Source organism: Lepidochelys kempii, chromosome 26 (genome assembly GCF_965140265.1).
Source record: "Lepidochelys kempii isolate rLepKem1 chromosome 26, rLepKem1.hap2, whole genome shotgun sequence".
NCBI classification, from domain to species: domain Eukaryota; kingdom Metazoa; phylum Chordata; order Testudines; family Cheloniidae; genus Lepidochelys; species Lepidochelys kempii.
In genome coordinates, this window is record NC_133281.1 from 12,733,640 (window position 1) to 12,759,262 (window position 25,623).

The 25,623-nt window shown below is 43.4% G+C and overlaps 1 protein-coding gene across 14 annotated transcripts in view; it reads left to right on the top strand.

Moving 5' to 3' along the window:
• Positions 1-10,116: 10,116 nt before the first annotated feature.
• SLC4A5 (solute carrier family 4 member 5) overlaps positions 10,117-25,623 on the top strand; it is a 126,862-nt gene continuing 111,355 nt past the window's right edge. For all 14 annotated transcript variants that reach the window (XM_073325092.1, XM_073325096.1, XM_073325094.1 and 11 more), the window contains exons 1-4: positions 10,117-10,540; positions 10,877-11,012; positions 23,491-23,586; positions 24,685-24,876. In XM_073325092.1, the coding sequence (XP_073181193.1) occupies positions 23,514-23,586; positions 24,685-24,876 (265 nt within the window). In that variant the 5' untranslated portion in view covers positions 10,117-10,540; positions 10,877-11,012; positions 23,491-23,513. The remainder of the gene's footprint in view (positions 10,541-10,876; positions 11,013-23,490; positions 23,587-24,684; positions 24,877-25,623) is intronic.

Here is a 25,623-nt window from a genome sequence, read left to right on the forward strand (position 1 = left end):
TCATATGCCTTTGCAGTGCTAGTAATTGGATATCCCCACTGGCAGGCTGAGGACTGGATGTCATGATGATGTGATGACTTTCAACACTCACAGGTGAAAACAAATTTCCTTTAACAAGAGAAAGACCTGCCGGTCCTTCAGATGAGTTGAGATGAGTTGCAGGGCCGGCAGGTCGGGGGATGAGCTGGGATGCTAGGTGGGATGGGAGAGCTGAACTGAATGGATCCTTTTTTCCCAAAGTCGAAAGGGAAAAAGTGGGTGGCATAGTTCATCCCCCTCATTATTTTCTCCACCAATTAGTAATATCCATCACCCCAATTTTGGTCTATTAACTTCTGGTTCCATGCCTTCTGTTTTCACCAAGCATAATTTTAACAGTCATTGGATTATATCAACGTGGTCTTTTTTGGTTTAGACCAGCAGTTCTCAAACTTCATTGCATTGGGGCCCCCTTCTGACAATAAAAATTACTACATGGCCCCAGAAGGGGGGACCGAAGACCAAGCCTGCCTGAGCTCCGCCGCCCCAGGTAGGGTGGGAGGGGCCAAAGCTGAAGACCATGTAACCTTAGCCCCAGGCGGTGAGGCTTGGGCTTCAGCTCTGGACGGTGGGACTTGGGCTTAGACTTGCTGGGGCCCAGGGCCGAACACCAGCCTTGGTGACCCCATTAAAATGGGGTCGCGACCTACTTGGGGGTCCCAACCCACAGTTGGAGAACCCCTGGTTTAGACAAATCCAGCTTCTTTCTCTGATTCGCTTGCATTTGTTGCAACATTCAACGTTGTAACCAACTTGACCTAGTGCTTTTTACATTTGAGCCCACAATAGGGATACACTGTGGGGCCAATAGTCACATCAGCCTTTCTCCCTACCTCCCAAAACAGGTAGTATCCCTTTAAATGTTTTGTGAGCTCTCTAATGGCACTCACTGGGTTCTGTGTCGTAGAAACTGCTGGAAACCAGTCAGAGCAGCAGCATGTATGTAGCTACACCTTGCTCTTTAGTGATGTCATTAGTAAACAAGGTTATTTGGGACGCAGATGTGCTCCTGAAGTTTGTCATATTGTAGATTGTTGGGTAAATAGTAGAAGACACAACAGCTGTGCGATGCAGGAGGCCAGACTAGATGATCACAATGGGTTGTTCTGGCTTTAGTCTAAGAAATCCATTTCTTTTTGCTATTCCAATGTGCCTATGCACCTGCAAGTTCCTGCCCGGTCTCTGCTAAGCACTTTCACCACACTGTTAGCTTGTTGGCTCTTCTTAGCCTTTCTTCTGTGCTCCAGTGAGTATGCGTATCCTTTCACATTCAAAGAGCCACAGCTCTCTTTCCCATTATCTGCATATCCATAAACATGTGCTCTGTTCTCAGTAGGATTCAGTTATGATCATGTAATCAGAAAGTCTTGGAAGCAATTGCTGCTAGTGATGATTTTACATAAAGACTGGCATTTAAATTGGTCTCTTTTCTTCGTCTTCTCCGAAAGAATTGGAGCAGCTGTGTTTACTCTTCTGCTGCTGAAAACAGCATTAAGAAAATATTTGGATATGTGCTTGGAACAGTGAATTACTCCAACAATGTACAATAATGGTTAATTAGTTCTCAGTTTATTTATATGGAGTTCATGTTCTTTTCCTACCACTCAAGCTGTTCTTTTCCTACCACTCAAGCCCTCTAGAGTAGGTTTTTTTTCCCCCTTAAAATTTTTCATTGGTGCAGGCCCTTCAATGATGGGAGCGCTGATGTTAATAGGACTAGAGGTATGTGCCAGTATTTTAATCGCCATGTCATCTCACCTTGCTTCGAGCAGTGCTAAATAACACAGTAGATAAAGCCCTGCAGCCTTTGGCCTGCAGCCATATCTGCACTAATGCTGTCACTGTATTACCGCTCGTGGAAAAGTTTAAAGAGAAAAGTCTAATGGAGACATGATCTTGAGGTGATGCATTAATGCAACCGGTGTTCTGAGTTTAGCCAAAATCTGCGTATGCACAGCTGTGTTAGAAGCAAGCTGATTTCTAAACCATTTGCACCAGGAGTTTTGATCCCTGCTGCTTTGGAATCTTCTTTCCTGGTTTAAGTAAAATTAGCTGTTGAATGTACTTTCTGGCGACATGCACGACTTGTAGCCGCTACCCATTAGATGCAAACCAATGGCTCAGTGAGATGAAAGACTCCATCTCCCTACATCAGCTCCTTAAATATCTAGTCCACACCTATGATTTAATGGCATTACTTCCCAGTAGAACCTACTACATTACCATATGGGTATGCAATATTTTTGCCTCCAACTTCATCTTTTGTTAATTCCTGTGTAAGCTTTATCTAACTGGATTCAACGAGGAGTGTCCACTAGAAGGGAGTCAGTCACTTTAACTCGCTCCTCGTTAGCACTGCAGTAAGTAACTCGTTTAGCGTTAGCACTGCAGTAAGTACAATTTTGCTGTAAAGGCATATGTGTCTGCAGTTGAGGCAGCCCCGTAGCCGAGAGAATTGATGTGTTTTGCTGCATTTTTAAGGTATTTTCATCATGTTCCATTCACTTGGTTGAACATTCTGAGATTTACTGCCAAGACCCATAAAGGCTGTGTGACCTCTAGGGAATGAAATGCAGTCAGCAAGCTTGTAATGCATTGTGTTGCTTCTCAGAATTCACCACTGAATCTAATCTTCCCTTGCTCAGAAGACCATGGATTAATTACAAATCTCAGGTTTATCTGGAATCCAGACCAAGGGAAAACAATCCATTAATCCAGACTACTTTAAAAATAAAGATCCAAGAGAGATCCAATTATTCCGCTTCTTATGTGATTTACAAAATTCAGATCCTTATCAGAAGCTGATTGGACAAAGCTGGGATAGAGATCTCACTTGTTCTGTGGTATTACATTGCTTTACTTTCTGGTATTAGACAAGGAGGAAACACAGACACACTTGAAAGAGAAGCATATACATTAGCTGAATTTAAAAGAACATCCATCTAACATCTAGTATGCAAGATCTTGGAAAAAATTTTGAAGGAGAAAGTAGTTAAGGATATTGAAGTCAATGGTAAATGGGACAAAATACAACATGGTTTTACAAAAGGTAGATTGTGCCAAACCAACCTGATCTTCTTTGAAAAAGTAACAGATTTTTTAGACAAAGGAAACGCAGTGGATCTAATTTACATAGATTTCAGTAAGGAGTTTGATACCATGCCACATGGGGAATTATTAGTTAAATTGGAAAAGATGGGGATCAATATGAAAATTGAAAGGTGGATAAGGAATTGGTTAACAGGGAGACTACAGCGGGTCCTACTGAAAGGTGAACTGTCAGGCTGGAGGGAGGTTACCAGTGGAGTTCCTCGGGGATCGGTTTTGGGACCAATCTTATTTAATCTTTTTATTACTGACCTCGGCACAAAAAGCGGGAGTGTGCTAATAAAGTTTGCGGATGATACAAAGCTGGGAGGCATTGCCAATTTAGAGAAGGACCGGGATATCATACAGGAGGATCTGGATGACCTTGTAAACTGGAGTAATAGTAATAAGATGAAATTTAATAGTGAGAAGTGTAAGGTTATGCATTTAGGGATTAATAACAAGAATTTTAGTTATAAGCTGGGGACGCATCAATTAGAAGTAACGGAGGAGGAGAAGGACCTTGGAGTATTGGTTGATCATAGGATGATTTTGAGCCTCCAATGTGATATGGCCGTGTAAAAAGCTAATGCGGTCTTGGGATGCGTCAGGCGAGGTATTTCCAGTAGAGATAAGGAGGTTTTAGTACCGTTATACAAGGCACTGGTGAGACCTCACCTGGAATACTGTGTGCAGTTCTGGTCTCCCATGTTTAAGAAGGATGAATTCAAACTGGAACAGGTCCAGAGAAGGGCTACTAGGATGATCCGAGGAATGGAAAACCTGTCTTATGAAAGGAGACTCAAGGAGCTTGGCTTGTTTAGCCTAACTAAAAGAAGGTTGAGGGGAGATACGATTGCTCTCTATAAATATATCAGAGGGATAAATACCGGAGAGGGAGAGGAATTATTTAAGCTCTGTACCAATGTGGACACAAGAACAAATGGATATAAACTGGTCATTTGGAAGTTTAAACTTGAAATTAGACAAAGGTTTCTAACCATCAGAGGAGTGAAGTTTTGGAACAGCCTTCCAAGGGAAGAAGTGGGGGCAAAAGACCTATCTGGCTTTAAGATTAAACTCGATCAGTTTATGGAGGAGATGGTATGATGGGATAACATGATTTTGGTAATTAGTTGATCTTTAAATATTCATGGTAAATAGGCCTAATGGCCTGTGATGGGATGTTAGGTGGGGTGGGATCTGAGTTACTACAGAAAATTCTTTCCTGGGTATCTGGCTGGTGAATCTTGCCCATATGCTCAGGGTTTAGCTGATCGCCATATTTGGGGTCGGGAAGGAATTTTCCTCCAGGGCAGATTGGAAGAGGCCCTGGAGGTTTTTTGCCTTCCTCTGTAGCATGGGGCACAGGTCACTTGCTGGAGGATTCTCTGCACCTTGAAGTCTTTAAACCATGATTTGAGGATTTCAGTAGCATAGGTGAGAGGTTTTTCACAGGCGTGGGTGGGTGAGATTCTGTGGCCTGCGTTGTGCAGGAGGTCGGACTAGATGATCATAATGGTCCCTTCTGACCATAGTATCTATGAATCCTTCTCTGGAGTCAGCTGTCTGGGGATGTCCATCTAACATCTAACAATGGTTTGTATGAAAGAATCTTATTGTTTTGTCTTTCTCTAATTATATATATATAAGGAGCAAAAAAGAGATGAAAGATAGGCCTCAGATTAAAGAGGGATTTTAGCTTTAGCGATAGTCACCCACTGCTAGGATAATACATATGAATATGCTGTACATAAACATCTCATGCTAGCATGTCTCATTTTGCTGATGCAGGTAAACGTCAGTTTTACAAACTGCTGTTAACCCCAAAATGCCCATGTGTCCCTATCTTGCCTGCAGGCTATTGCATGGGTCCAGAGATACAATGGTAAGGATTTTTTAAAAAGCTTTGGAAAACACACACTCATGCAGTTTCAGGGATCTAGCCATGTAATGGAGTTTGAAATAAACTGCCCTGTGGACAAGTTATCCTATAGCTGTTGCCTGCAGGGTTTATAGCATCTTCCTCTAAAGCAGCTGGTACTGGCCATGTTTGGAGACAAGATATTGGGCTGATCCAGTAAATGTTCAGCTCCAGTGTTTCAATTCCTAGTTTCCCTCCCAAATCCAGATTTTACAGTATCCACTGGACTTTTGCATAACCAAGGTTTTTGCCTGAATTATCAGGATTCATAAATACACACAATGGTTTGAATAGTCTGTCGAGTGGCAGTAAAGGACGCAATGAAGTCATTCTGGACCCGAGCCAAAGGCCATCAAAGCCAATAGAAAGATTTCCATTGGTTTCAATAGGTTTTGAGTCAGGCTCTTTGTGGGGTGGATTGTAGAGCAGGAGGCTGAGCCCTCAACATCAGTCTAACAGAGAGATGCTTAATATTTCCGTAATGGCACCCATCAGCATTAGCGATGTCACTTCACCTTGCTACTCACAGATGTGTTTAGGAGAGTGCAGTGGGAATGTTCTCTCTCATTACAAGCAGCTGCCGTTCTGTCAGTCTTAGCAGATAATCCCTGTGTAAAAAAAAATAATAATTTCCCTATCGCACTTCTGGGTGAAGAGGGATGACTTGGCGTAAACACTGCGCATGATGAGACACATGTCTGGTGTGTTTCTCTTTCACAAATGCTTTCAGGGGACAGCAGCCTGGAAAAGGTGCTCTTTTTAATCTTTTTCAATTATTCCCTTTATTTTAGCTGTATTGAGTTGCTGCACAGGAAGGTCCCAGATTTAACCCTTGAGCTGGGTAAGGGATGACACCTGTGGCCATACGGTTTACAAGTATTGTCTTCAGTGCCCTGGCCGGGTTCTAGTCTGGTTAATAACATTGCCAAAAATTCTGTACCATATCAGTTACAGAGCTGGGGCTATAGCCCATTCAACAGCCCCTGATCTAGCCACACACTTAGAGGAAGGATGGTCCAGTGATTAAAGCACTAATCGAGGATCTGAGTTCAAGTCCCAGCTCTGTCACCGACTCCCTGGGGGAACTTAGGCAAGCCACTTGGCCTCTGTGTGCCTCAGTTCCCCATCTGTACAATGAGGATAATGGTGCCGTCCTGCCTCTCAGCAGTGTTGTAAGGATAAATATATTAAGGCCTGTGAGCTGCTCAGATACTACGGCAGCGGGGACCATATAAGTACCCTAGGTACACAGACTGCCTCCTAAAACCATGTGTAGCCCACGCTAAGTGAGAGTGGGTCTCCCTCTTCTATTAGCGGCTGGTCCATATAGGCACTGAAGGTCTTGGGTTCAAAACCCATTTTCCACCCAACATGGCACAACTCTGGGATTTGAACCCAGAACCTTCAGCACTAAACATATGAGCCGGTCTCCTTTACAGAACCCATATGAGACTCATAAACCTCCGATGCGGACCAGCCATTAGAATGGGGACATGCACTTTTAGGATGGGTCACGCATGCCCTCTGTTGAGGACAGCAGTCTGTGGAAGTAGAGAGTGTACTATAGCGAAGGGTAAACTGAACAACAGAAAGCTGAGGGGACTCAGGTGGAATCTGTGGTGGAAAAGAGTGCCAAGTTATTTAAAGGATAAGGCTGGAGAGGAGCCTGTACCCACAATTGTTTCCACAGAGGGAAAAAGGACAGCGTTTGAGGGGGCAGAAAGAGTCGTCCAAGGAAATACTGGCCAGCTAAAGGGCAGGCCAGGAAACAATTATGACACTTTCACTCAGCCAAGCTTGGGAAAGGTTAGAACATTCATCACAGGAACTTTCAAATTCGCCCGGCGTGGGCCGGGAATAACAATTGCAGGATGACTAACGAAGGCTGCCGCTTTGTGACTTGTTCGTTTTTGCAGTTTGATAAGCAGTCAACAATAGCAGAAGTATTCTGAATGGAGACCAAGCCAGCTATGGCCCTCAGGATGGAGGATGGTAAGCACCATACACAGAGGAATCTTCATGCAGAGACGTCTCTCATCTCTTTTCATTCTCTCGCCGCCCTTTACTTCACCCTAACGGTGGGGGATACTTTGCTATAATGAGGATTGCTAGCATAGTCTAGTGATTATAATACAGAACATGAAGTCAGGATTTCTGTTCCCAGCTCCACCACTGATTCAATGGTGCTGCTCAACCTCTCTGCAGCACCAGCTATTTAACAGGTATGTTGCATTTCATTTGCTTCAGAGCGGGTTTACGAGGCTTAAGTATTGAGGGTGACGTCCTGGCCCCAGTGGGAGGTTTGCCATTGACTTCAAAGAGGCTAGGATTTCATCCTGAATGTTTGCAGAAACTCCCATGGAGCTGCTGCATACATAGATAATGGCATTCCAATGAAATCCAGCCACCTGAGACCTTCGTTCTGCCTCGCTGTGAACAAAAGTATCACAATAAGCAAGATTTCCATTAATACAGTCAGTCATACATGGGAGCCTTCATCACAAATCTAAAAATAATTGCTCTCCATTAGAGATGGTTGAAATTTTCCAATTTCCATTTTTCAGTCACATTTTTGTTGAAATTTTTTTATTAAAAAAAATGTACACTGATGACATTTTGGCATTTTTTTTCATGTTCTCAACCAAAACATCCCAGGGAATCTGCTCTTTTTGGGGAGCTAGAGCCCACTCTGCCCATGACTGCCTTATGAAGGCCCCACCTGGGGTTATTGGCTGCCCCAGACGGTTGATTAGTAAACGAGCACATGGACCTAATAAACATTCCCCAAGCTCAGTTAGAGGGGTACTCCAAAGGGAGATGGCAGGCTCCTATGGAGGGGAGTGCCCAGAAAAAGTCTGGGTGAGCTAGAAGGTGAGCTCCCTGGGGGACCTTCCCGGTTGGGGAGCCTGTAAGAGGGTGCCCCTAGAGAGGGGGACTGGGGTCAGCAGGTATCTAAGAGGACCTGGTCTCATCCAGGAGGTCTCCCAGATGCTTCCCAGAAGCCTGACCTGGCAAGGATCACCTGCTATCTCTGGAGAAGAGGCACAGTGGATGGACATCTCCAGAGAAGGATATTACTCCAGTAGGAGCAAGAGGCCTAACCCCAGAGGCAGAGACTGGAACCAAGAGAACCCCATGGGAAGAGCCTGTAGAGGCGATCATTGGCCTCAGGTGGCAGATATGGCCTAAGATTGACCTAGTCATCCCATGGAGATGTTGGGGTGAAAGTTTTGTTTATGATCTGCTTTGGCTTTTCTGTGAATAAAGGAGACCCTGCACGAAGGGGTAGCATTTAGCTTTAGAATTTCACTGGGTGTTTGGACTTGCTCATACCCTTGCTGAGGGGAAAACCAGCTAAGGGCTCACTTGCGATGCCATGCCCACCTGCGTGGGGTGGGGTGAGTCAAACTAGAATGATGACACCCAGCCAGTCAGAATTTTTCCACTTCTGAAGAATTCTGATGAAATTTTGAAAAAATTATGGAATTTGTAGGAAAGGTTTCTAAAAAATCACCAAACATATCAGTTTCCCCAGCCAGCTGTGTTATCTATCAATCAAGTGCAGTTCACTGTTGTTTACAGGATTGCCAAATATTCCGCCAAGTGGCGGTTACTTGGAGTTTTGTGAATTATAGCGTAAATTAATATTAATCCAAAAATTCATAGAATTTGTTATGCACTTTTTTGTTCTCCACTTTTAAAAAAGTTTAGCTATCTAGCAAAAGCTCATAAGTAAGTCACCAGCCCCACACTGCAAATAGTGAAATAATCAAAGTGAACAGTTTATGAATAACTGATAGGTTGAGAATTGTTCACTCAAACTACGTGGCAAATCGTAGATACACTGGCAAAAGTCAGGGTGAGTTCATGAGCAGGAAAGAAGGGCTACATTTGCAACAGCCATTATTTGCAATTAATAATTCCACCAGCCATCCTCCAAATGAACACAACTAAATAAATATGGCATGCACCTTTCCTGTCAATTACCAAGTCCAAATGATCATCCGTGGATGGACCATTCGGCTTACTCTACTTTTCCTTAAATGAAGTACAGGCAGTAGGCATCATCTGTCTTTAAAATGTTCTCTGCTGTGCAGTCTAGTAAGTAACCAGCGCTCTAGGCAATGAGTATTTATTCAGTAGGACCCAAGTGTGCTCTGTGTGCTAAATACTTTTATTTGCCGTGACTAGCATATAGTTCATTTTTAAGCAAGGAACTAAATTGCCTTCCCAGGGCTGACTTTTCAGGGCATCAGTCTCTGGATGGCAACACTCCTGCCTGGTTGCAGCTACAAGTGTTCTCTCTCCTGACAAGCTCAGGCACTCTGAAAGATAGCTACGGCACTATCCCTTCTGCAAGGCTTTGTTGCTCTGTGGGACAGGAGTATCCTTGTCCCGGAATAACTGGCTGGCCCTAGGAAACCCAACTGGCTGCTTCTCCTCTCCTGCAGTCACCTACCCATATGTCTGTAAGAACAGCCAGGGGGGACGGACAGTAACAGTGTATGTAATAACGTGTCAGGAAGGGAAATGGTGCGTTCCTTTGTGAAGCCGCAGATTGCATTCTACGTGGGGCCCAGGAGAATGGGGATGCTATCCCTGTACGTTACAGGCCTGCAAGCCATTAAAGTCAGAGGGAAAACTCCTGAGGCATCAATGGGAGAAGGACAGAGCTGACTTTCCAGAAATCTTGAAATCCTTCAGATGGAATATGCAGTATAAATAGAAGGGAATATTAAGCTCTGCACAGTGATTATAAGTAGAGTGTGTGTTAATTGCACAGAGTTAGGAGAGCCCTGCCCTTAAGAGGAGTGTCTGAATGGAGAGAGGGGTGGAGTTCCCACAGCAATCCCATTCATAGGTAAGGGAGGAATCAGGTTAGAGACAGGAGAAACCAGAACATGTGATGAATCAGATAAGGGGCTCAAATATTAGTCTCTCCCAATTGCATTCACTCAGCTTATAAGACAAAGGATGATTTTTCTAAGGGCTAGCCCTGAAACAGAGCCTGGACTCTGAAAAACCGACACTGTTCTTGCTGCTGCTTACATTTTTGGCAGGGATAAAGATTCTGCAGTCCGACCCTCGCTGTTTGCTCTGTGGTTGATGCATGAGCCTGCTGAGAATCTAGCTGACCCTCCGATAGCTGCAGCTGCTGCTCAGGGATAACAAGGCAAGCATCTGTGTCTCATTAAAATCAGCAGAAGTGACTCAGCTGGGTAGAGCAACTCACCCCTGTGCAGAGCCAGTGCAAAAACCCAGCACTTGTAAGGGGCAGATCTGCTGAGCATGAAGATGCCGCTTTTATGAGTGCACTGTTTGTATGTAAACTCTATGGATTTATTATTTAAGGCCAGAAGGGACAATCTAAACAGCCCAGGCCGTTAAACTGCAGTCAGTTACCCCTGTGCTGAGCCTAATAACCTGTGTTTGGCTCTAGCATATCTCCTAGAAAGGCATCCAGGCTTGACTTGAAGACAGCAAGAAATGGTGAGTAAACCACTTCCCTTGGTAGCTTGCTCCAATGGTTAGTCATCCTCCCCGCTATAAATGTGCACCTCACTTCTAGTTTGTATTTGTCTGACTTCAGCTTCCAGACATTGGTTCTTGTTCTGCCTTTTTCCGCTAGATTAAAGAGCCCTTTAGAATTTGGTAATTTCTCCCAGTGAAGATTAATAGTAATACTTACAGCTTTTAAAAATGGGATTGTGTTCAGGAAAGTGTCTGCGCTCTCAGGCATATAGGTACTTTTCAAAAGCAATTTATAGACATTTTTATGAGCTATGTGACTTTTTTTTTTTTTCCCCTCTCCCCTTAACATTTCAGGAGTAACCTTTTCAGTAGCGCTCACCCAGGCGCTTGCTCGGAGAGGCCCAGCTGTGAGATGACTGCCATGGAGAGATCTGGGAATGTGGAGGTTTCACAAAGGCTGAAGAAAAATGGAGCCTGAAAAACACACAAGGTAAAGTGAGTAATGATGTGGACTGCACCAACAGCCCATTGCTGCATGGCATGCGGTGAGGGAAAGTGTGGGGCTGTAGTACCATCTTGTGGACAGGAAGAATACCATCTCCTTCTGCTTTTCACTAAACCATTCTTAAGATACAATTCAGAGAGAAATCTGGTCCTTCAGCCAAAGGGACAGGTCCACGTTTGGCATAAACAGGGTGCAGCTTCAGTGGCACTAAAAGTGAGCTGGAGTCCCCGGAGTTTCTCAAAATCCTAGTGTCAGCGCTTTAAAAAAGAATCTACTAATAAAAATGGTTGCATTGTAATTTAGTATGTAGCATTTTTCTGGGGGCAGAACTGTTGCATATTGTCACTTTGTTATAAACAAGGACTAAGAATTGTCGGTGTCCAGGTTAACTTGAGGTCGAGCAATTGAGATTCCATGCTAGCAGGGAGTTCAAAATGGGGTGTGGAGCACTGGTCTTGTGGTTAAGGCGATGAACTGGACTTGGGGGATCTGGATTGAACTCCCACCTCTGCCTGAGACTCCCTCTGTGACCTTGGTCAAGTTGTAGTGGGGCAGGTTTAGGTTGGGTATTAGGAAAAACTTTTTCACTAGGAGGGTGGTGAAACACTGGAATGCGTTGTCTAGGGAGGTGGTGGAATCTCCTTCCTTGGAAGTTTTTAAGGTCAGGCTTGACAAAGCCCTGGCTGGGATGATTTAATTGGGGATGGGTCCTGCTTTTGAGCAGGGGGTTGGACTAGATGACCTCCTGAGGTCCCTTCCAACCCTGATATTCTATGATTCTATGACTTCCTCTCTTGTGCCTCAGTTTCCCATCTACAAAACGGAGAGATTTCTTTTCTCCTACCATTTGTCCATCTTGTCTTGTAAAATCTTTGGGGTGTAGACACTGTCTTCCTATGTGTCTACGCAGGAGAGCTTGACAGGAAATGATTTCTCTATCCCATTAACATTTTTGAGATTTCAGAAATTTTTTCCAGCCCAAATTGGGACCAAAAATCAAAGTTTTGAAAACTTCTACAAACTGAAAATCTGAAGGGGGTGGGGGGAGTTCAATCAAAATGTTTAGTTTTGATCATTTTTAAATATTTGATTTTTTTTTTTTTTTTACTATTTAAAAACGTTCTATAATTAGTGTACATGTGAAAACAAAGATATTTGGAACTGGAAAACTGAAATGTTTCATTTAGAAAATGTCAAAATGGGATGTTTCTAGAATTTGGAAAAAAGTTTTGAAAATCTTTTTGCATGCCTAACTTTGTTGAAACTGACTCTCATGAAAAGTTTTGGTTTAAACAAATTAGCATTTTACTGAAAAATTCCTCACCGGCTTGAATGTAAAGCATCTAGAAGAAATAGAGCTCTGATCTTGCTTGCAGTATGTAGGGGCCACAGTAATCTAAAAATAATGAATGAAACTCTTAAATGACCTAAACCCAGAATGTCAGTGTTAGTCTGATGCTTTCCAATTTACCAAGGTTAGAAACAAATGCTGTGCAAAGGGAGGATTCTTCTTTGGGATATCCAGCCCTTTAAACTAATGATATTGGACCTTAAACCTGTGACTGATACAGGACCCATCTTGCACCTCAGATCAATATAAATTCAGGGCATAGGGTGGGGAGGAATCCACATGAGGAGTAAAGAAATGGTTTGGGGCCAGGTTTGGTTTTTCTGCAATGGCACCTTTCAAAGCAGGTCGGAAGTTTGGGATGTAAGGAGTCTCCAGAGAGATGGATTTGCAAACTGTTTAAAGATGCAATTTATCATTGTGAGACCACTAACCGGGGTTGGGGTGTAGGCTTGAATTTGTTTTGAGATCCCTGGCACTATACACGTTAGGAAAAACTAATTAAGACTCAGAACATCCCTATGAAGTGACAGGTTTCAGAGTAACAGCCGTGTTAGTCTGTATTCACAAAAAGAAAAGGAGTACATATGGCACCTTTAGAGATGAATAAATTTATTTGAGCATAAGCTTTCGTGAGCTACAGCTCACTTCATCGGATGAGCATCCAATGAAGTGAGCTGTAGCTCATGAGAGCTTATGCTCAAATAAATTTGTTAGTCTCTAAGGTGCCACAAGTACTCCTTTTCTTCCTGTGAAGTGAGTAAATGCTACAGATTTGGTACAGAAAAGTTAATCAGAAAGAGAACCCAGGAGTCCTGGCTCCTAGTCCCGCCGCTTTAGCCTTTAGAATACCAGAACCATAGAAAGTAGAGATGGGAAAGGTATCTAGGAGTAAGAGGCAAGTCCATCCCCCCAGTGAATGCAGGATTATTCCTGATTACTGTGCAGTTTTGTCTCTAGAAATGGATCATCTTCATTTTCCATTGAGGACACAATTCCAAGAAAATTGTATACAAGTGTTGGAAGGGCTAAAACACTCAGGAGGGAGTGAAACGGTGCAGGATGGTGTTTAACTATCACCAGGGGGATGATACTAAGCAAAAGAAGTTTTAAGCCAAATATCAGGAAAAGAGAGTGCGGAATAATCTCCCAAAAGGAATTGGGAAAGCCCCTATCACATTATCTTAAGCTGCAAAATGTCACTTCCCATTCCTGTTTCTCCTTACCAGTGTGACTAGCTATCCAGAAACTATATTGACAGCTGTGATGCAGATTTATTGATATTTCATGTTAAAAGGATAAGTAGATCTGAACAGCCCAGGCGTGAAATAAAACTGGACAGCTCAGATAATCTGTGTGTGTATGTGTGTGCATATAAATGGATGTCTCCATGTAAAGCACAGGGATGTGTGCAATAATCTCAGGAAAACCTAAAGCCATATGAAACATACCCATTTTGCGAGATCATAACAAACTCAAAACTGAGATCAGAATTTGAATCCATGGAGGATTTAGGACAGAAGCCCATTGGAAATGCACGGTTCCATTTGAGAGAAACCCAAATGAAAAATACTAGCTCAACACATCAGAACTCTAGGGTGTTAAAAATCAGAGCCCTGATCTGAATTTTCCAGCTGGTCCCTATTTCTAATGGTCCCAACAAACATAAGATCTTAGGCGGTGGTTCTAATCCGTGGTTTTGGTCCAGACCTCTGTGCAGTCAGTGCAGTGACAAGGTCCTCATTCAAACAGAGAAGGGTTGATGGGCAGTGGTTTTCCGTATATCACAGTGGGGCCAGACTTGCAGCCATTGCAAGCAGCTGATGGACGCCCGCAAAGCCCTGCATCACACAGCAGTTCATTCTCAGCGCCTGCTCTCCTGCCTCAGAGAGAGCAGAGGCAGAGGTTACTCTCAGCTTGGTTTTTCGGGAGTCCCTCCTCTACTAGGACAGGGGCCCTGTCACTGGTATGGCTGCACCTACATCATCATTTAAAATTCATACCGTTATTTGTGCAATTCAGGAGACTGGACTTCACAACGGTGTGTTTAACTCCAGATCCTGTGAGTGCTGAGTGCCCTCCATCCTTATTGAACTCTGTATGCGTTGAGGGTGCTCAGCCCCTTGCAGAATCAGTCCCTTCGTGGCATCTAAGTGATGTAGGAACAGAAGCCTAATTGAAAGGGCCAGATCCTGCGGATGCTTAGGGTATGTCTATGCTGCAATCAAAACCCCCTCAGCACCGATCCTCAGAGCCTGGGTCAGCTAACTCAGGCTCGCAGGGCCCAGCCTTTGGAGCTAAAAGGTCTCGGAGCCCAGGTCTCGCAGGGTCTCAGAGCTGAGGCTCCATTCTGATCCCAGTGTCTACACTGCTATTTTTAGCCCCGCTATCCTAAATCAGGGTTTTTATTTGTTGTTTGGACGCCTAGGAGCCTCAGTCATGGACAAGGACTCCATAGTTCTAGGTGCTGTCCAAAGAACCAAACTTCTCATCTGAATAGACAAGAACAACACGGAGTGGGAGGGAAGGGATGCAACATGCAAGCAGAGTGAATAATGTGGTGGCAGAAATGTCATGTTAGTTCCATTATTTCTTTTGGTAGGCCATTAGGGAGTGGAAATTGGGCCCCTTTTCAGCAAAAATTGGTTTGATACTCCAGTGAAACCTTCAAAATTATTGACTTTTCAAAATGCAATTTCAGTGAAAATCGTTTTTGTTTGTTTGTTTGCATTTCAAAGTTGGGTGTTCTTGCAGGGGGCAGTTGGGGTGGAAGCTCTCATTTTGTGAACATTTCACAAAAAAAGATAAAATTCGGAGATTGCTAAATGGCCTGGAATGCAATTATCTGTTTTTATTTTTAAAAAGTAACTATAATCTAAAAGCCCATGAGCCTGATCTGATCAGGCTGCCATAGACTTCAGTGGGGCTTTTCGTGTATAGGTTTTATTGGACCATCCTGTGCAGTACAACTTTGCTTCATTATTATTACTGTTGATCATTTCTTAAGCGCTGATAGCGTATTTTACACTGTACAAAACGCTAAATGAAGACAGTTACTGTCCAAAGGGGGGAAAATGACAGTCTAAGCAAGACTGATGCACCCAAGACAGGATGCCCGGGGCAGCACAGAAGAGGGACCAGGTTAGAATTTGATGGCTCTGTTTTTATGCTCTTGCTGGTTTTCCCTTCATTTGTTGTTATGATTTGTACAAGGCTAGGTCCTCGCTTGTTCGCATGTCACATCCTCCACTGAGATCTATTTGTGTCCTGTGATGTGGTGTGATGCTGCTCCGCTCTAAAAGTCAATCAACATTGCGCAAAACACATTTTAACTCGCGCCTTTGACATTAGAAGTCAATACCATGCTTTCATCAGTAGTTTTCTCTGTCAAGACAAACTAGGCTTCCTCACCCTGCAGCACCCAGGACTCTTTCATCCTAGAGCTTTTGCAGATCGGCTGCTGGACATCCCCCTTCTGCTTAGTTTTGAACATTTCAAGGGATTAGAAGGTAAGGTTGCCTATTAAAACTAGAGCTCTTTTATGGAATGTTGTGGGTCCAAACAGTGCCGGTTAGTAACATCTGTGTAATAAAGTTCAACTAAGGCGCGTGTTAGGGTAAGTCTCCACTGCAGTCAGAGGTGTGACTGCAGCATGTGTAGGGACACCTGAGCTAGCTTTGATCCAGCTAGCCCGAATAATGATAGCCATGGTGGCACGGGCTAGCCGCTCGAGTGAATACCCAGGGTCCTCCAATGGATTTGCTTCACTGCTCTTGGTGTTCTATCCTTAATTGTATCATTTTGGTGTGTAATAAGATGACAGCTCCTCTAAGAAAAGTAATGTTTTTTTTTCTCTTGCCCTACAATAATCTATCGCATGGTTGTCACGATTTTTAAGGAATGCTCTTGTGGAATATGAGTGACTTTTAGATGTTATGTATTTTAATCTGAAGAGTCTCCGTCTTTCTCTCTCTCTTTTTATTGCTAGAGTGCCTGTTGTCAGTGTCTATAAATTCTACTCATGCACATAAACGCTAGGAAATTCCCCTCCCCAATGTTTATATATTTCTATGGTACAAATAGAAACTCTAGGAGCACCAGCCTCATGCTGGGGGAATCTCTCCAAATGTTTAAAACAAGGCGATAATCAGTAGTTACTATTGAACTGCGTTTTTCTCCCGTAGGCTTGGAAGCTGGAGAGAGAACGTTATTTCTATTTTGAAATGCTTGGCAGCTACTCAAGGGGTTTCTCCGCTTACAGCACGGCACCGATGTGTACATAGTGAAGATGCTACTTATGCCGAAGGGCGAGCTTCTCCAGTCGGCATATGTACTTCTCCTCCCTGAGAGGCAGTAGCTATGTCGATGGGAGAAGCTCTCCCATCAAGCTATCTACACCGGGGATTCGGTCATTATAATCCATGTGGATTTTTCCACACCCCAGAGTGATGTAGTTAAACTGACATGCTGTAATTTTGTAGAGGCCAGGGCTCGGATACAACTGTGATGGAGACCGTATAAGCAGATAAAGTTCTGTACATTGAGATTAAAACATCTGAAGCTAACAAAAATATCTGCGTGCGCACGTGGATCTAGATCTGTAGAAACATTCCAAATGTGGCAGTGTGGATGGATACAGCAGGTTAGCCTGCATATTTGAGAAGCATTTTCCATTGTGTCACGCCCGCTTTTTCGTTTGCTCGCAACATTCCCCGAAACGTCTTCGTGGGCAGTAGATGTACATGTGTTTAATTATGAATCTCTCTAAAGAATACTTATAGTCCGCTGTGTCTACACTACAGTGCCTGTGGCAGCATAGGCCCCAGTGTAGGGGCCTCAGGTGTCAACAGAAGGTGTTTTAGCTGCCTAATGTAGATGCAGCATCTGTCAACAGAAGGTTTTTTCTGCCAGTACAGGAACATCACTTCCCTGACCACATTAGCTGTGCCGACAAACACTCTCTTCTAATGACAGGTTTCAGAGTAACAGCCGTGTTAGTCTGTATTCGCAAAAAGAAAGGGAGGACTTGTGGCACCTTAGAGACTAACCAATTTATTTGAGCAAAGCATGTATAAAAAGATCTTCTACACTTTCCACAGTGTGCATCCGATGAAGTGAGCTGTAGCTCACGAAAGCTCATGCTCAAATAAATTGGTTAGTCTCTAAGGTGCCACAAGTCCTCCTTTTCTCTTCTAATGGCATAACTACGTCCACACTAGGGGGTTTGTTGCCATAGCTGAGTCACTAGAAGGTGTAGGGGTTTGTGTTTTTTTTTTTTTTTTTTTTTTTTGCACATCCTTGACTGGTATAGCTATGTTGGTATAAGTGACGCCACACGCTGGGGGATAACTGGGGAAGACTTGTCAGAGAGGGAACGTCCACTGTTGAGGAAAACTGCCTTTCCCTGGTTGCAGAAAAAGACTGGAAAAGAAAGGAAAGACAACCATCATGGAGCGATCGTGGCCCGACCCATCTTCCAAAACCACTTACAATGTCTGCCAATGAGCCTGTGGCTCAAAGATCGGACTCCTCAGTCACCAAAGGACCCATGAAAAATAAAACATGTGAAAGAGATCATCCTCGCCAGATTGCCGATAAGTGTAGAACAGACCATAGAAACAGCTTTGTCTGGATCTATCTCTTAGTGAACCAGTAGAAAAGGACAAGAGAATAACGCCGCATACAATCAGGATGCAGATTATATTTGTTCCTGTTTTACCAGAGTCTTGGTGGCCATGTTAACAAGGGCCCTTTGCAGAGATGCAAAATGTGTCCCTTCAGAAGACTCCCTACTCAAAAAGGCATTTAGAAAGAGCACAACTTCATGGCAGCACATCCTAATACCAGACATCATAGATCAGAAAAGTTAAGCTCAGATGGTTTGTTGAAGACCCCAGGATGGAATTAGACTTGATTTACCTTTTGGTTTAGAAGGGATTGTTATTTCGTACACTATATATGGTATAAGAAGTCTACCCTTCCAGTCCATTCTTTTCACTCCCTTCTGCATCTCCGGTACCTATCACTAGTTTCTTTGCCCTCCTTTCATGCCCCATCGCTGCCTTTTCCTTTCTGTCTTTGGCCTTGTCTTGTTAATAGGCAGCAGCTTTAAAACAAACAAAAGGAAGTATTTTTTCACACAATACACAGTTAACCTGTGGAACTCTTTGCCAGAGGATGTTGTGAAGGTCAAGACTGTAACAGGGTTCAAAAAAGAACTAGATACATTCATGGAGGATAGGTCCATCAATGGCTGTTAGCCAGGATGGGCAGGAATGGTGTCCCTAGCCTATGTTTGCCAGAAGCTGGAAATGGGCAACAGGGAATGGATCACTTGATTACCTGCTCTGTTCATTCCCTCAGAGGCACCTGGCATTGGCCACTGTCACAAGACCGGACACTAGGCTAGATGGACCCTTGGTCTGACTTAATATGGCTGTTCTTATGTACCCTTAAGTTTTGCCAGTATAGCTATAGTGGTAAAAACTTCCTAGTGTAGATGCAATTGTAGTAGCAAAATAAATCCTTTGGTTTGTGTAGCTTTTCCTGGTTCGGCAAACAAAATAAGTTATATCAGCAAAATCTGTGGGTTTTTGTCTGTGTTTTTTGGGGGGTTTTTTTCTGGTGTAACTGCATATATTAGGGTTCTTGCAGGCATAGCTAGGTCATGTCTTAAATAAATAAAAAATCACACCCCTAACCAACATAGCTATGCCAGCAAAGCTTTTAAGTGGCCTTAGGGTTTTATATGGTCCTCCATCACCTAGTATCTGAGCACCTTCCATATACAATTGATATCCATAACCAAGTCCCTTATGGACCTCATAGTCTCTGACTATTCTCACTTCTCAAGGAGTAAATTCTGATTTGGATTAAGCTTATTTATGTGGTTGCTTGGTTTCAGATTGTCGGGATTTCTTTGAGGGTGAGCTAGAAGGGGCTGTCACGGTTTCAGGTTCTCTTATCTATCAGCTGAGTCACCCATCCCAAATCCTAGCCTGACATTTATATTGGCTGGACCCTTTCTGTTCCTCACGGTACCTGTGATTGTTTCCCATCACACATTTTCTAACATCACTTTCCCATCTTCACTTCAAATCCTGGAATATAACCAGATAACCTTAGTTTCATGAAATCAAGGCCTGATGTCAGATTGCATTTGCACGAGTGCAGTTTGAGCACTCACTGTGTGCACAATTGTATATCCAAAAGAGGGTGTTCATCTGCATAAATGGTGCTAGATACACACCCAATCTGGCGCACATAGTTGTGGTGACTGAGTACCCAAACTGAGCAGTTTGCGTCTCAGCATCCTGAAAATCAGACCCAATAAATTGTATTTTTTTTAAGAATGTTGCAGTATGCATTTATTAATCTCTATGGCCTAAATAAAATTCTTACCTGAAACACTTTGAGCCTTCTTCCTCCACTGGGGAGGCAGTGTATGTCAATGGCTCAGGACTAGGCTGGCAGTCAAGAAACCCAAATTCTGTTCTCTACTGTGACATTAGCTCCTCCTCTGTCAGCTCTGGCTAATGACACTGATCCACCTTTTGTAAGGCACCCTGAGATCTATGCGGAAAAGTGTTCTGTAAGGGATGTGTGGTTATTATCTGTTTGTTTGTTTTTTTTAAATTTAATTTTCCAGTTACGGTGAATATTTGGCTGCGCTCATTGGCTTATTATTGTGAGGCTACTTATAAGTGGTGGCCGAATGGCTTGGTTTTTGTAGGGTTTCTCGGTGTGTTTGGGCTGTCATGCTGGTTTGTTTTGGTAGGGTTCCAGGAGGTTGAAATTGATTCACTTTTTAGGGCCAAGCCCACCAACATGAATTTAAAAAAAAAAAAAAAAAGATAATCTAGAGAACACTCCCACCCATATCTAGGAATGAGAAACAGTTTTATTTTTTATTAGTAACATGCCCTTGACTTGTACCTTAAGTGCAATGGACAGACCAGGTTCTTGTTTATGGACCTGGCCATATACAAAGATCAAATCCAGCTGCACTTATGTAAGCAAAGACACCCACAGAGTCCATAGACATTTTGCCTGTGTAACAGTGAAGTAGTCTGGATCTAAGGATTCAGCCCAAAAATACACCAAGAGCTCTGCTTTCTAAGAGGGAATCATTTAGGGTCTCCCATTGAAGCTAGGCCATTTAATTCAGTCGCAGCAAGATTGGGCACCAAGCCCGATCCAAAGCCCTGAAGTTGATTTGAAGACTCCCATTGATTTCAATAGGGTTTGGAGCAGGCCCCTTGTTTTGTAACCTGGTCTGACATGGGGAAATGCCACTTCAAGCAGAACATCCTCAGTCAGTGGACGCACTTGCCATCGGAAACATCTTTATACCACTATAATCAGTCCACCCTTGGGGGTTGCCCTGGTTTAACTAAATAGAAAGAAACCTATTGATTTAGTTAAATCAGTGCAAAAACTGTAAATAAACCCTGATTCACTGACGTGGGACAAGGACTACCTCTAATATTGATTTTTGCACAGCACCGATCACAATAGAGCCCCAAGCTTGGTTGGGGCTTCTCAATGCTACTGTAATATAAATAAGATGATAAATGACAGGGTTATTCTGTTTGGCTGACTGCAGCTTTTAAACGGGGATAATGGTCTGAATATATGGACAGATAATTATTTGTAAAGATTTTTCACTTCCACACATACCTGGTATGCAAATAGAGAATAACAACATGACCATGTTTCCCTCAACAACCTGAACTCAGTACTTTTATTTACTATTAATTTTGCAAATCTTTATTTATTTTTTTTTAACTGATCAGCTCTGATAATGTTTTATGCCTTTTGTTGAGAAAACAAGAGCTGGCCGTTAGTTTGCAATGGTACTCAGAGCCCAGAGCTGGCTATCTGACCACTCTCAAAGTGACTTTGAAAGGCATTGATTTTACTGCCACTGCTAGTACCATCCTCTCGCCTTCATCAAGTGTGAAGGGCAATCAGTGTAGGTGAGATAATTAGGAAACTAATTATTATTCTTGATGAAAATGCAAAAACTCCATTCAAAATAAGACAGTATGTGAGAATTATGAGCAAAAGCTGGGCAAATGTTTACCAAAATGTGTCGGTGCATGATGAAAATGCATATTCCACTTAAGAGAAGCAGCAGGACAATAATACTTTGCATCTGTAGATCACTTTTTAAATACTTTTTTTTTTTCATCCTCAAAGCACTTCATAAATGGAGGTCAGTATCATTTTGTCAGATGCTGGGGGGGGGGGGGGGGAGGGAAACTTCGGCAGAGAGGTGGAATGACTTTCCAGAAGTCTCAAAGCAAAGTCTGCACTAGAACCCAGGCCTTCTGTCTCCCAGTCCCACTGCTATAACAACTAGCCTTTTGCTTCTGAAACCTGTGATATCCCCTGCAAGCCAGTCTGCCTAACCAGGCCGGCATCTGCGCTCAGCATACTCTTTAAAGCCTGTGACCAGCGGAATTGCCAGCAGTTACAAGTTAGCCCACAGGTCTTTCTAAACGAGCGCTTTTAAGGGGAAAGCATTACAGTTAAAACATATTAAAAGCATACATGCTTGCTAAAAAACATGCATTTCCCACCCCCCACCAACTCCAATCTCAGGCTCTGACAGGCGTCAGTCTTTCCAACCGTTCCCTAAGGACTGAGACTCCTGGCCCCTGCCTTGGACAAAAGGTCCTGTCTGTTGGCTGGATCTAAAAGAGCCCTTAGTTTAAACTCAGGCTATTTATCCAAAAGTCCTTTCTTTGTCCGGTGGCTTCTGGAGAATCTGGTTTGAAGCCGTCTATGTTAGCCTCTCCAGGTGGCGGGGCCCCTATGGACATGTTAAAACCTGAGTAAATTTGCCTAATCATCCCTCCACTTCCAGCCACTGTTCTTCGTTCCTGGAGGGCTGTGGTCACTCTCCCCAGTGGAATTTCATACAGTCTCGGACCCACAATGAGTTCTCCCAAAGATATTTCAGGAAATTGCCATATGTGTCACTATCTCTAGGAGCGAGTGTGTAGTTCAGTCTCCATGGCCTGTCTGGTTCTTGGCCTTTCTGTTGAGACAGCCAGTTAATCAGTGGTTGTGATGTTGATGCTCGGAACTGAGCTGAGACCCTCATGTTGCCCAAGTCACCAGATGAACATTTGATAGCAACGGCTTTTGACCACCCATTGCCATGAGTCACATTTGAATTTGGTGATGTATGGCCTGGTGCAGCCCAAATGAGAATCAAAAGGACCATTTTTTCTATGTTTGTACAGCGCCTAGCACAGTGGGGTCCAGGTCCATGATAGAGCCCCTACATGCTACAGGAATACAAATAATAAAAAGTAATAAAAAGGCAAGCCTTTTCCTTGACTTTAATGGGAGTTGGATCAGGTCCCTACAGCTCAGATAGCTTCTGTATCTCATTACAAGTCTCCTAACCTAGCTAGTTCCCTTACAAAAATATTAAAAACCCAATCACATCTGTGAATTTAGGCCTCTTGTTTATTAAATATTTCCTTTGTAATTATTTATGCGCATTGCAGTAGAAGCTAGGAGCCCCAATCATGGACGAGCAACCCATTTTACTAGGCCCTGTACAAACAGAATGAAACAATGTCTTGAGACCTGCCTCTCTCCAATGCTTTGCCTGTCTTGTCTATTTAGGCTGTAAGTTCTTGGGGCAAGGACTGTCTCTCACCAGCTGACTGTCCTGCGCCTAGCACAATGGCCGCCATCTCTGTTGGGGTCTGTAGGCACTACTGTTACGCAAATATTTTATTCAGCAATGTCCTCCACGCTGTCCCCCAGCAACATGTCTTAGCCCAGATCCGGCAGAACCACCTCAGGGGGTCGGCAGGATACCCCAGCCTTCGTCAGTATTGATTTATTATTTATCTGTATTGCAGGAGCATCTAGCACAAGGACTGGGCCCCACTCTGCCAGGCGCTGTACAAACACAAAACTAAAGGCTGGCCCCACCCCAAAAAGATGACAATTTTAATAATTGTCTCTTACCACTGATGTGGAGCCAAATGCCTCTCTCTAAAGAATCTCTTATTGATCTAAAATGAAAATGTTTTTTCTTAAAAGCCATGTTCTAATTATTTTCTTTATTCTCCCCCTTGAATCCATCAGCTCTTTCCTCTAGTGGTGCAGTCATGATGGATGAAGATGATGGACTGAGTGAGAGAGGTCTCAGCAACTCCAGGAAGAGATATGATGATGAAGAAGGTAAGAAAAATTCCGGGTGTTCCACAGTTTGCCTTTGGAGGCTGATCTTCTCCCATTGAAGTAAATGGCAAAACTCCCATTGACTTCAGTGATCGACCTACCTACATACTTATATGGCCCTCATCACTGCAGTATGTCGCAATCATTAATGGATTTGTTCTCCCAAACCCTCCTGGGAGGTAGGGAAGTGCTATCTCCATTTACAGGTGGAGAACTAAGGCCCTGGACAGCTCTAAGTGACATGTTCATGGACACACAGGGACTCTGTGGCTGAGCTGTGAATTGAACCCAGATCTCCTGAGTCCTAGTCTAATGCCCTATCTATCCACAGACCAATGTTTCTCAGCTCATGGGTCATGACAACCAAAGGGGTTGCAAGGCATTGAAAACTGTATTTGCTCTGAAGAAAAGAGAAAAATCTCACTCCTCACACACCCTTACTCTTCAAAGTCAAGTATTCTCTATCAACTTCTCAAAACACACACAGACTTACTTTTTTTTGCTTTTATATTAAATGTACCTATGTTAACAGTATGGGGGACATGAACATTTTTGACTTTGAGAAACATTGCCTTGGACTTCCTAATATATAGCTGGGGCCTGATCCTGGGAGGCGTTCAGCACCCACCACTTTAGTGGAAGCTGCAGCTACTCAGCGCATCTCAGAATAGGGCTGTTCAGTTGGTTTGAAGACTACCTAGCAGGGTAATATTCCTTGAAGTGATGCCAAATTTAACCCAAAAGGCCGAATGGATACAATTTGTTGTTTCCATTTAAATAAGTAAAAACATCCTTTCCACCCTGATGTATCAGTGGGGATGTGTGTAATGGTGCTTCTGGGGGTGCCAATGAGACTCAAAACCCAAGGGCATGCCTACTTGTGGACTCCATGGCATCGATGGGTTTGGGAGTAGCCAGACATCCTTGTTAGCACGATAGTAATGTTTGGTGTTTCAGGCCTAATGGGAGATGCGTGGGGAGACCATATGGAAGTGCTGGCTTCTATTCACAGGTGAAAAGCGGTGAGGGTTGTACGCCCAGAGCCCTGCTGCTCCATGCGAAGTTCCTTGGTGGGTTTCTTTTTTCTCTCCATTGCAGACTACCATTCCATTTACATCGGGGTGCCAATGCCACGGGGCTACAGGAGGAAAAGGCGCAGGCGGAGATCCACCTCCAGCCGGGATAAAACTAGCGAGAACGAAAGGCTTTATGAGCGCCAGGACCGATCCGATACCGATGAAGGAGGGCAGGCAAGCTACGACAATGGGAACGACAACGCCAGCAGGACGAGTAAGTCCCAGTTGTGCTATTCCTCGCAATCAAGAAGAGAAGGAATTGGACTGTCGCTAGATCAGATTTCCTGAGGTGGTCTCCGCGGTCCTCTATAATGCTTGCATCGTTTTTTCAACAAATTGTGTTTTTCATTTAAAAAAATGCGTTTTTCAGGGCTTGCAACTATTCATTGATTCAGGTTGAATTAAATGAATCGTTTCCATTGTAAACAAATTTCAAAATAGTCGAAACGTTTTCTTTCGGCTTTTGGATTCCAATTGGTGTTTTGATTCCAAATTTGGCCAATTAAAAAAAAAAAGTGTGAAAAGCACCAAAAACAGCCAAATCAAAATGAAAAAGTAAAAAACAAAATCATTTGAAGTTGACTGAAAACATTTCAGTTGACTCTAAACGAATCAAAACATTGGGAAAAATCATTTAGAGGTAAATAGAAATGTTCCACTGGATTGAAAATGAAATTTTTTCAGCTTTTCAATTGAATGGAAACTTTTTGAAAAAGTTTTCATTTTGGCTCAGATTGGTGAATTTGTGTGTGTTTGTTTGTTTGTTTTCCCGGATCCATTATTCACTCAATTTTAGTCCTCTGTAGCACTCAGGCTAACACAACCTTTTGTGCCTAACATCACCACATGGGGACAGCGATCAGATATTCCAGAGCTGCCTTTGTGATCCCCTAATTCCCACAGCTGCCAGGGGCCGATTTGGTACTCAGCTGCGTACAGAATGGCCTAAAGGCTTCTCTAA